This window comes from Cavia porcellus, unplaced genomic scaffold, assembly GCF_034190915.1.
Source record: "Cavia porcellus strain 051 isolate PalLab524CR breed Dunkin Hartley unplaced genomic scaffold, mCavPor4.1 scaffold_13, whole genome shotgun sequence".
NCBI lineage: Eukaryota > Metazoa > Chordata > Mammalia > Rodentia > Caviidae > Cavia > Cavia porcellus.
In genome coordinates, this window is record NW_026947496.1 from 8,738,613 (window position 1) to 8,750,311 (window position 11,699).

General features: G+C 48.3%; 1 protein-coding gene and 1 pseudogene across 1 annotated transcript; one reads left to right on the forward strand and one right to left on the reverse strand.

Annotated features, from left to right (window-relative positions):
- Positions 1–266: 266 nt before the first annotated feature.
- Positions 267–10,598, forward strand: LOC134478463 (serpin B9-like). The gene is made up of 6 exons (XM_063259798.1): positions 267–478; positions 3,693–3,830; positions 4,196–4,313; positions 5,111–5,253; positions 7,669–7,824; positions 9,193–10,598. The coding sequence occupies exons 1-6, from the start codon at positions 311–313 to the stop codon at positions 9,595–9,597; spliced, it is 1,128 nt and encodes a 375-aa protein (XP_063115868.1). The 5' UTR covers positions 267–310; the 3' UTR covers positions 9,598–10,598.
- LOC106027463 (HIG1 domain family member 1A, mitochondrial-like) lies at positions 7,010–7,499 on the reverse strand (annotated as a pseudogene).
- Positions 10,599–11,699: the final 1,101 nt, after the last annotated feature.

Here is an 11,699-nt window from a genome sequence, read left to right on the forward strand (position 1 = left end):
AGCAGGCAGGCAGCAAGCGATGGTTCTTCACACAGCAGTGACCCTTCCTATAGGGCGGGGTCGGTGCCTCCTGGCTGCTCAAGGTGATCCATACTTAGTCCCGAAGGATTATTTTTAAACTGTGGTTGCATTTGTTTTGGCCTCTATTTTGAGATCTGGCCCACAGCAAGAGATGTGTGTTTCCTCCAAGGTCCCCAGACATCTGGTCCTCTGTGCTGGATTCTTCCAGGGCCCAGCCCTGTGTGACTGCCTGTAATATTTGTAACTTAGCTGCCTGTAACACGTTTGTCCCTCCCTCCAGACCTGCAGCATGGATGCGCTGTCTAAAGCCAACGGTGCCTTTGCAATCCAACTCCTAAAGCTCCTGGGCCAGGACAACCCTGAGCACAATGTGTTCTGCTCTCCTGTGAGCATCTCTTCGGCCCTGGCCATGGTCCTGCTGGGAGCCAAGGGCAGCACAGCGGCCCAGATGGTCCAGGTAGGCTGGCATCTCCCACTCTCCTTCCAGAATGGGGCTCCTTTTATTTTTTTTTTTGTCTCTGTGGTCTTTTGTGGTGGTGGCAGGACAGAGAGTGTTTCACTAAGTACCACCTCAAGGAAGACTCAAGATTTTGCCTGGCACTGAGTTTAGAAAATAAGTGGAGGCCAGGGTGGCTGTGTGTAAGGGCTTGCCTGGGGTTTGATCCCCAGCTCCACAGAGGGGTAAAGGAGGGCCTGCTGGAGTGATCTGAATCAGAAGGCGCGGATATCTGTCTCTCCTGTGCAGCACCAGCCTTTAGAGCTGTGATCGATCACTCATCGGCGCCTTGCGGTTGCAGTGACAAACAGAACATGACAAGGCCAGGCCAGACAGAAGGCCTCGATCCAGGCAGGGACCCTGGAAGCTCTAGTGAGGCATGCTCAGGTCCTCTCTGAAATGGCACAGAACCCCTTCCTGTTACGAGGAGTTCACAGGGTGGGCAGTGGCCAAGCGCCTGAGGGGAAACCCCTAAGGCCAGGCATTGGCATTCTGTGCCCATGCACAGGCCATGCAGTGTGATGTCGCTGGTCTCTGTGACCAGCTTTACCTTGAGTTCCGTGGACTGCAGCCTCCATAGGAGTGGACTGCAGCAAAGCCTTAAATCAAAGAGACAAGTCGTATGATTTTAGGGCTCCAGGAGGGTCAAAGCCCTTTGGCAGAGTTCACGTTTCAGGGGCTGCAACAGAGAACTCTGAGCATCCATATTTAGTTGGTTTTCAAACAAAGGAAGGGTTTAGAATTAAAAGTTTTGGAAACCGAGCAGGACCTGGGGATTCAGCTCAAGGGCTACTCCAAGTAATGAGTTATGCCAATTTGGGAGAACTATCTTATGTGAATTTGGGAGCCCTTGACCACTGGAGTGAGAGGGCGTATAGTTTCCAGTTAATTGGGGTGGGAGCCAGGCGTCCTCAGCTGTGGCCGTAGAGGTCATTTACTATGGATCTGCTGCCACCTCCAGATAAGGGGCATAGGCCTGGGACAGACTCACAGGGAAACACAGAGAGCCAATCAGTTCATTTAGAAGCTACTCTGGCCTCTACCTAGTGGTCTCCAACACTTGAGGACCCTTTCAGTGGTGACAGCTCTTGGTCCCCTGTCCCTGAATCACTATGGGAGGCTGAGGCCCAGAGGGGAAGTCCCTTCTGTGGATCTGCTGGTCCTGCAGGCTCTGAGCTCCCTGAGGACCCTGTTGGGGCCTCTGCCTGTTGCCTGGCAGCTGTGTGAGCCAGGTGGGCTCCCTCCGCCCAGCTCAGTGCACCTAGGCACTGAGTAGCTGAGCACAGCCTGGGGATTATTTGTGTGGCTGTGTAGTCAAAGGCTTGCATGATGCCAGCAGAGGAAGCCAAATTTCCTATGGGTACGTTCTGCCTTGACAAACCTCTGAGGACTGAAAGAATTTTCCTGCAGTCCTGCGAACTTGATTTGGTTTGAGATTTGCTGCTTTGATTGTGAGCTGTGACCTTACTTCTGCAAATGTTCTCCAATTCTTGCCAGCATCTGGCAGAACCATTCCCACAAAGCAAGTGCTGGTCAGGAGCGAGCTGCTCACAGTTACAGACAGGTCTGATCCTAAGTGAAATCCTTCTAAGTTTCCTTTTATTCAATTTTTGACATTTTCTTTTCCGTAATCTGTGTTATAAAATGAATTTTTCTAGCTGTTATCTTTTCCTGTATAGACCAGTGTCATGAGGAATAAAATTATTGACTACTAGGAAAGTTTCTTTTAAAGATCACCTAATTCTTTCCAGAAATAGTTCTCTGTAAGTTTTCTTGTTCATTGTGATGGGTAAAGTCACAACCTCTTTTTCCAAGGTTTAAAAATTTTTTTAAATACATTTTACCTAATACGTAAAATTGTAAGAACTGCATGTGTTTGTGGAATAATATTTTTATGCCTGTTTACTGTGTAATGTTGGAATTAGGGTAAGTATACTTGTGCACTTAGAAGCGTTACTTTTATAGAATATAGCAGCACTGTGATCTGCACACTGCAGGTATTTACTTAGAAAAGAGGGTTTTTCTATAACTTCTATAAAATGAATATAAGGCCTTCACAATGAGCCAGCCCCATTAAAAAAATTGTTTATTCCAGCCCTTTAACAGTTGTTTGAGAGTCTTCCTAAGTTACCTGTGGCCAGGCTGGACTTGGACTTTAGATCATCCTGCCTCACCTTTCAGAGTGCTGAGAACAGAGGTGCCCGCCACCCTTCCAGGCATAAAAAGTGTGTTTTCAGTAGTTACACGGAGTGACGTTTCCATGTCATTGGTATTTCATTTGTAGTTTTAATAGAATACGTGAATGTAAGAGCCTCATTTCTGTATAATTTCTTTTTCTTATACTCCGGGTAGAACCCAAAGTCTTCACCCTGAGTAACATTCTCAGCCCTTTTTATTTTGGGTCTTGCCCAGTCCCTGAGTTTCCCACACTGAGTTTGAACTTGCATTCCTCCTGCCTCAGCCTCCCAGATTGCTGGGATGATACACGTGCACTACACCATGCTGAACTGTATTCTCTGTGTTTGTATTTTGGAATCATTTGAGAATTTTCTTATCACCTACTACATATTTTTAAAATATTGAAGCGATCCTTAAAATATATGTAATAAAATCTCTCTAGCATACAGTTTTAAGAACTCTGTTTTAGTCCTGTTAATCACATGGCTTCTTTTATACACTTGTTTCCTTTTAAGACCCCTTTGGGGCTCTATTCCTGCACATTTTCCTTACCTGTTTAGTGTTTTAACCAAATCTCTTTTTATTGACACAAATTTTGCAGGTAGGTTTTTTTCTGTTTCTGGTGTATTCCTGGCCAGCAGGGAATGCAGGGCTTTACATCAGCTGAGCCTCTCTGGCCCTTCCATCCTCCCGTGGAATCCAGAGGGGGCAGAAGAGCCCCACATTTGACTGCCCTGTGTCCTGTCCCTCTCTGATCTCTGCTCCAGGCCCCCAGCAGTAGCTCTGTCGGGTGCACTAATCTCAAAATATACCCAGCACTCCGGAGGCTGAGGCACCAGGACCCTCCTGGATTTGAGTCAATATCAAGATTGTGACTCCAAAAGATAGAAAGAAAGTACATTCTTTCGAAGGCTCATTTTATGGGACAGCATTTTTTTGGTAACTTCTTTGTGAGACCAGAAGACCAGTCTGACAGTGCCCATCACTTCCTTCCCAGGCGCTGGGGCTGAGCTCAGTGAAGGACCCTCACGAAGGCTTCCAGTCGCTTCTCGCCCAGGTGCACAAGCCTGGCGCTCCGTACTCCCTCAGCATCGCCAACAGGCTCTTTGGAGAAGAGAGCTGCCAATTCCTGCCCGTGAGTTGAGTCTAACAACAGAAAGAGTTGCTGTAAAATACCTGGTGGCCCCGAACCCAGCAGAAGGACCCTAGAGAGCTTGGGGACCAGACAGGCAACCTCCTGTCTTGAGATGACGATGCCTCCTGAAGGGTTCCCTTCGAGAAGCCCCAGTGGACTGGACCAAGAGCTCCTCATTCACATCTGCTTTTCCCAGACTCAGCACACTCCCACATAGAAAGTGGTATCCCACATCCTAGGGCCTCCCAGTGACCTCTCATCAGCCCTTCTCAGGGTTTCAGAGAACCAGGGAGCGCTCAGCAGGCTTGGCAGCTCCCAGCCTTTCCTGCAGCTCCCTGGCTCACCTGCCCTGTCTCTGTCCCCAGTCCTTTCAGGAGTCCTGTCTGCGCTTCTACAAGGCCAAGATGGAGCCGCTGTCCTTCGCCAAAGCCCCAGAGAGGTCCAGAAACCACATCAACACCTGGGTGTCCAAGAAGACTGAAGGTCAGCAGGCAGGGTCCCTTCTGCAGCTCCCTCTCCCCGCCTCTCCTCCCGCCAAATCCTCCCTGTTTTGGGCTGAACCATCTGCACCTGCTCGTAGCCTTCCTATTTCTGCTCACAAAGGAGACAGCAGCAAAGCCAGGCCGTTTTCCCTTAAGGCTCAGCACTTATTCCCCCATGTCCTCCTGGAATCTTTCCCACTCTTGCCCTCTGGAAGCAATGATAAGCAAGGATGCTGTCAGCTCAGGAGAAGGCAGCCCTGGAGGTCCAGAGGCAGAGGAGCTAGTCTGCTTGCCCACATTGCGTTCTTGGGGATGCCTGCTGCTAGGTCTCCAGGCTCCCCCTCCCCTGGCTCCCAGGAGCCCCTCCCATGGGCATCAGCCACCTGCCTCTGTCAGCATCTGGCTGCCTCTGTCAGCCTCATCACTGCCCAAGGTGAGCTCTGGGTGTCAGCATGGAGCCTTTGGCCACATGTCCCTGGGACACCTAAGGGGACCTCAGTGCCCGCCCTATGCATCTCTCATGTCCTGCCTGGCCTGGTCTCCAGCCTGTCCCTTCTCATCTGGGCTCTCCTCGGGTGACTCAGCAGCCCCTCACCTTCCTATATCAGGTGGATGCTCCCCAAGTGTCCCCATGCATGAATGCCACGTCTAGGGGCTGCTTCCCACTTTTCCATTTGTAAGGACACTTACTCACAAATTGGAAAACGTGGTGTTTAAATGTGCTGGATGTTGTCCTAGAGTTTGTTCATGTCATGTTTAAAGGGAGCCACTGAGTGTAGGCTTTGCTTTTCTCCAAAGGCAAAATTCCAGAGCTGTTGGCAAAGAACTCCATTGATGCTGGGGACAAGCTGGTTCTCATTAACGCTGTGTACTTTAAAGGAAAATGGGATAAGCTTTTTCGGGAGTCGAACACAAAGGAAATGCCTTTCAAAATCAACCAGGTACGCAGAAGCTTTAAACAAAGTCATTAATAAAGAAACACTTTGGAAAAGTTTAACTCTGTAAGGGCATTAGTCGTTAAAAAGTCTTCAAAACAAAATATTTCAGAATTAATTTTTAACTAGGGAGAAAAAATGATTGGAGTAAAGAATATTTGCTGCTGATAATTTTTTGCACAAGCCACTGTCCTCCTGTCTGATAATTTCTTCTGCATCCATGACTGCAACCTCAGTGGGAAGATTTTCCTCTAAGTTCAAGTTGCCTAAGTAGAAGCAATAAAATAAGTGTGATAAGAGATATTTACATATGTATGGGTCACTGGGCGGGGCCAAGTAATTTTAAAATTTAAATGAGTATTCATTTGCATCGTTGTTAGTGAATTTAAAAGTTACTAATTCATATTTGTAAATTCCTAATATTAAAACCAAATGGTAAAGACTATGGTCCAGACATTTTTTAATTTCTTTTTTTAAACTTTTTTATTTTACTTTTTGTCTTTTTGAGACAGTGTCTCTCTATATAGTTCAGGATGGCCTTTGAGGCCCAGGCTGATCTCAACCTCACAATGATCCTCCTGCCTCAGCCTCCTGAGTGCTAGGATTATGGGAGTGCACACCCAGTTTGACATTTTTCACTTCACTTGAGCTTAGCCAAAAGGCAGAGAAGTGATTGACATTTTTAACTTTCAGTAGAGTTAAGATAATTTGTCAAGTCGTATAATCCCTTAAAAAACAGGAAATGAATTATAAATAAATAAAACATTTAAAATGATTATACGTGTTCAATACAGTCCATTTTACTTTTTAATTATTTTTTTTCACATTTAAAAAGTAGTCCCAGGCCTGGCAATTTAGCTCAGAACAATAGCCTTCCTGGGAAGTGCAACGTTGTGAGTTCAGTCCTTGGTACCAAAGAGAGAGAGAGTGAGAGAGAGAGAGAGAGAGAGAGAGACATACAGAGACAGAGAGAGAGAGAGAGAGAGAGAGAGAGAGAGAGAGACATACAGAGACAGAGAGAGAGAGAGAGAGAGAGAGAATAAAAAGTGGTTATCTACGCTCTCATTCTTAAAAACAAGATGGAAATTAAAAATTTTCCTCTTGCAACAGCCGCAAATATATACTTCTATAATTATACAAGGTCTAAACTGAAGACCATAGTAAAGACACCCTTGTGTTTGCAAGTGTGATTCTGAGATAAATACTACTTCTCTGCAGCTCTGATGTGAGTTTTGTAGGTTGGAAAACATACCCCCCCCACACACACACACATCATTTGTGGGAGAGTTTATAGGTTGTGTCTCATGCCTGTTTTGAAAGCATTCTTAAGAGCCAGCCAATCCTAAAACCTGAGCCAGCCAATCCTAAAAACTGAAGTCTTCACAACAGTCTGCAAGGCAGACAAATAAATCGGAAATAACCGAGAGCCAGCAAGATGCCTACACAAATTCGAGGCAGCAGACAGGAGCACCTCAGGGGCAGCCTGCCTTAGAACTGATCTTGTCCTGAGGATTATGGAGAGCGGACTTTTAAACTTTCAAGTGCACACAGTGACCTGGTGTTGTCTCCCCAAACCACGCAGTTATGCAGTCATCAGTGATAATTTTGATGCTCAATTAGGTGAGGAAGGAAATATTATTCAAAACATTGCAATACGGTCTCAACCAACTTACACGATTTATTTTTGACACAAATACGTAACCTCAATGTGAGATGTCTAACTGAAGCGAGAGCCTTCAAAAAGCCCAACACAGTATCTCTTCTAAGGTTTAGGCTGCACCCAGAGCTCCCCATGTGGGCAATAGCCTGCCCCAAGGGTCACTGTGCCCTCCACAGAGCCTCGGGCTGCTGCACGCCTGTGGATCAGGTGCATGGACATTTTAGATTTTCCCCTGCTCTTTCTTTTGTGTAATCCACACGGGACAGTTGCTGCAAAGCCTGCCATTCCAATAAGGACAAATGGCACCTCCTTAGTTTTTAGGATAAGTTTCGATCCCTAATCTTCATCCTGGGACGAAAAAGAAACTTCAGTGTTGCTTGACACAGGGACTGAAGAGTCTTTCTTTACCTCTCTAGAACCTAGCCTTGCCCCATCGTCTATTTTAAATTATCAGGCACTTCATAGAATGGTTCATTTTTTTCCGAAGGATCCAGGGGCATCTCAGAGCCAGGAAATATCATGTGGAAAATTTATAGCAGCCCATTCTGTTTTGCTGGGTGGAACACTCCCCAGGCTGCTCCTGACTCTGCATACTCCATGGCTTTCCACGCCATGAGAGGTGCTCGGTGAGGCTTCGATGGGTGACCCAGGCACAGACACATTCCCAAGGTTGGCATGGGCTGCTCACACAGATGATTCAGGTAGGTATCCTGCTACTACTGGAGGAACCACTGACCACACTCCTCTCTGCTGGTCACCAGAAGGAACAGCGGCCGGTACAGATGATGTGCAAGACAGGCAAGTTTCCCCGGGCCAAAGTGAGCGAGGTGCGGGCCCAGGTGCTGGAGCTGCCCTATGTGGGCCAGGAGCTCAGCATGGTCCTCGTGCTGCCCGATGAAGGTGTGGACCTCAGCACGGTGAGATGGGGGTCTAGGCCTGTGTGTCTGCTGTCCTGCCAAACCCTCTGGTGACATCCCTGTGTCCTTTCCACCAGGGCACGTGGGCACACAGTCCTGCCCTGGCCATCCCTCTGTCCTCTCCCCGCCTAGGATGCATTTCTCCCTTAGTCACTCAGAGTCCTGCCCTGTTTGTCCAGTGCTAAGCACCCTGAGATGAGCAGCAGCCTGGAATGCTAAGCTCAGCTCCACTGATGAGCTGGGGACAGAGCTCGGGACAGGAGGACACCTCATTTGTCAGGAGGAAATGGCTGAAGATAGAGAGCTGCCCCAGACAGGGCAGGGGCCTGCAGAGCTTCATGCCCATGGGCCTTTCTCCCTGGCTCCCTTTATAGTGTTTTGGGACCCTCAACCGCTGGACCTTGTCATAATTTGCTTGGCCCTGTGGAGTGTCCTGGGATTAGGTGGGCACCACTGCCTATGTGGACATTCCTCTTCCTGGGCTTCCTGTGACTTCTTTCTGCCCTCTGTCCCTCCAGGCCCTTGTCTCTGGGAGCAACTTGTATTTGTTTGGGAGGGGCGTTCTACAAGTCAGTTTAGTGTTAGGTGGCCTTGTGTGGGTCAGCAGTGGTATCACAGTGACTCTGCAGGGAAGAAAACAGCTGAGCACGTGCACAACTGTGGGTGCTACCGTGATCCCTGGGGGGAGCTGTCCCTGCAGTGCTCCCGGCCACTCCTGCAACCTGTGTGGTGGCAGGGACACCATCCCGGCTCAGTGTGCCCGGTCTCTGGGCTCCGCCATCTGCCTTCCCTCTGGCGTAAGCCCCCCTGCCTCTCATGCTCTCCTTGTCTTTCTCTTTCCAGTTTCCCTTTGTCTCATTCCCTGTCCTTGTGTTTCTTTCCCGGGACTCCTTCCTGCAGGCCCCTGAACCTGTCCAGCCAGGCTTAGCTAGAATCCTCATGAGGCCCCCACTCTGTGCTTTCCCTGCAGACAGACCCAGCCCCCTGCAGCCTCAGGCCCCTGCCCGGGGTGGCTCAGGGCCACAGCCCTGTGTCCTTGCTTACCAGCAGTACTTTGTCCCCTTCAAACTAAGCCTTGTGCACAAAACCAAAGACTCAGAGAGCCCTAATCCCCTCCCAACACCTGAGGCACAACCCCTGGCACAGATGTGGTTTGGGGTGGTGGGGATGGGGCACCTCCCTCACCTTAGGAAGTTGGACCTGGTGGCATCTGAGCAGCCGGTGCAGGACAAACCCGAGACCCCATAAGCTTCCAGGTCCCTGCAGGGCTTAGTCTATGGTAGTCAGTACTACGTGCCCACCAGAGGAGGTCAGGTGCCCGTGGAGGGACAGCTGTGGGTGACACTAAAGTCTAATTCTGTGTTGCAGGTGGAAAAGAGCCTCACTTTTGAGAAACTGCAAACCTGGACCAGTCCAGAGCAGATGGAGAGGACCAAACTGGAAGTTTTCCTGCCAAGGTTTAAGCTGCAGGAGGACTATGACATGGGTACCGTGCTGCAGGCCCTGGGCATGGAGGACGCCTTTCAGGAGGGCAAGGCCAACCTGTCCGGGATGGTGGTGGACAGTGAGCTGTGTCTGTCCAAGGTCGTGCACAGCAGTGTGGTGGAGGTCAACGAGGAGGGCACAGAGGCTGCGGCAGCCACAGCTATCAAGTGTGTATATTTTTGTGCAGTGGAATTGCCCGTGTTCTGTGCTGACCACCCCTTCCTGTTCTTCATCAGACACAACGCGACCCACAGCCTGCTGTTCTGTGGCAGGTTTGTGTCTCCATGAGGGGTGCACCCCTGTGCCTCAAATCCCATCCCCAACTCCTAGAAGCTGGCTCATTAGAAAATGCAAGTGGGGCTGACTGGCTCCCGTCTGAAGCGTGGGTCAGCACTGTCACACAGTGAACCGCTCAGCTGTCCCTGCACTGACCACTCACTTGTGCCTCTTCACCAAGATCTTGGGACAGCAGAGCTTGGTGCAGACCCCAGGGTGCAGAGCAGACCCCATAGCCAGCCTGCAGGTTTCCTAGACAGTGGCAGCGTCTCTGGCACTTGTCACATGTGCTGCTTAGTGCAGTCACGGGTGCTTCCTCGTGCCTCCAGTCCTGTCCCATACTTGCCTTAAGCTGACTTTCTAAGTGGCTATCCATGCTGTAGATGGTAGGGTTCCTGTGACAGTTGTCCTGGTGCTTGGGCTATAATTAAAGAAGTGCACATTTTAATTTTATTTTATTTGACATGTACCATTCATCAGGCTGTGCGCAAAACCAAAACCACTCTGCATTGGGCCCAGGCACACAGCCTGGTTTCCTCAGCAGCTGCCCTTTATCTCTGTGCCCAACTGATGTCGCTTTTGTGGCACTCAGGTGGCAGTATTTGAGATCTCAGTCCTGTAGGGATGGCACCTTTATTCATGGGATTTTATTTCTCCATCTTCAACACTAACAGTTAAATTCCAGGCAGCACATAAAATTCATTTCAGACGTCATCTTCTTCAAGGAAGTTTCCCTTTTCCCCAGAACCTGGTGGACGTCTTTGAACTCACAGTGCAGCTCTTTGAGGCACTCGCTTTGTTTATTAACCCTCTGTACTCTGAGGTCGTCCTCACCCAGACTTGCAGTTCCAGGGTCTGAGTTTCCATCTCTCCTATCTCTGTGTCACCGAGACTAAAATAATAAGTCGTGGTGATATACAAGCTCTAACTTTTTAATGGTCAGATATCACCAACTTTTTAGGGTTTCATTGTTTGTGACAGTTACATAATAAAGTTAACCATCTTAAACAGTGTGTTCAGCGTGTTGTGTGACCACCACCTTTTCCACTTCCAAGAAGCTTTCATTGCCCCAAAAGAAAATCGTCTCCACTAAGCCATGCTTTCTCATCTGTTCCTCCCCGAAGCCCTAGAGATCACCAATCTGCTTTCTGTCTCTGAAATTACGTACTCTGAACATGTCATAATAAATGGAAGCATATACATGGCTTCTGTGTGTGATGTCTTCTTTTACTGTAGTATTTTCTAGACATCAGTGTAGCATGTATCTGTTCTTTGTCCCTTTATGGCAGTATAATCGTCCATTGCAGAAATGTACTAGGATGTTTTGACTCATCCATCTGATTTTTTCGCTTGCTCAGTGACATGTAAACACTGGTGCTGTTTATCTGCATGTCCACGTGTTTGTTTGGGTGCCTGTTCTTCATTCTTTCGCATCGGTGCTCAAGTACAAAGGAAAGGAATTACTGGGTCCTTTGGTAATTAACATAGCCTTGCAGGGAAATGCCAAACTGTTTCCCACAGTGGCTGACCATGTACCATTCCCACCAGGAAGGTATGAGACTCCGACTTCCTGTGTGCTCCTTTTTTGGGGGTGGAGGCGGTGATAGCCCGTGGTGGTCTTGATTTGCTGATCTGCAGTGACTGCTGGTACCGAGCATCTTTTCGTATGCTCGTTCGCCTTTGCAGTCTTTGTTTGAAAAAATTGTGTGTGCAAGCCCTTTGCCCATTTTTAATTGATTCTTTTTGTTTTTGTTGTTAATAAAAAGTTCATTCCTTATTCTGATAATAGACCCCCATCAGATACCTGAATTGCAAATATTTTCTCTCATCTTTAATGTTAATAGTGTTCTTTGATGCCTTTTCAGTCTCAAAGAGTCCATGATATCTAACTCTGCTACAGTTGCTCATGCTATTGGAGTCACATTTAATAATCTGGTTGCCAAATTCAGGAGCATGAAGACCTACCCCTACGTTTTGTTCTAAGACTTCTAGGCTTCGCTTTTCTATCTAGCTGTTGATCCATTTTGAATTATTTTCTGTGCACCAAGTAGGGATCCGATTCACTTTTTTTAGATATGACTAGCCTCTTGTTCCAGTACCTGCAACTGCTTTTG

Bases quoted from the DNA above. Each gene is read 5' to 3' on its own strand.
- LOC134478463 (XM_063259798.1), top strand. From the start codon at position 311: ATGGATGCGCTGTCTAAAGCCAACGGTGCCTTTGCAATCCAACTCCTA. The intron at 3,831-4,195 runs GTGAGTTGAGTC...CTCTGTCCCCAG, and splicing joins AGAGCTGCCAATTCCTGCCC to TCCTTTCAGGAGTCCTGTCT. The intron at 5,254-7,668 runs GTACGCAGAAGC...GCTGGTCACCAG, and splicing joins TGCCTTTCAAAATCAACCAG to AAGGAACAGCGGCCGGTACA.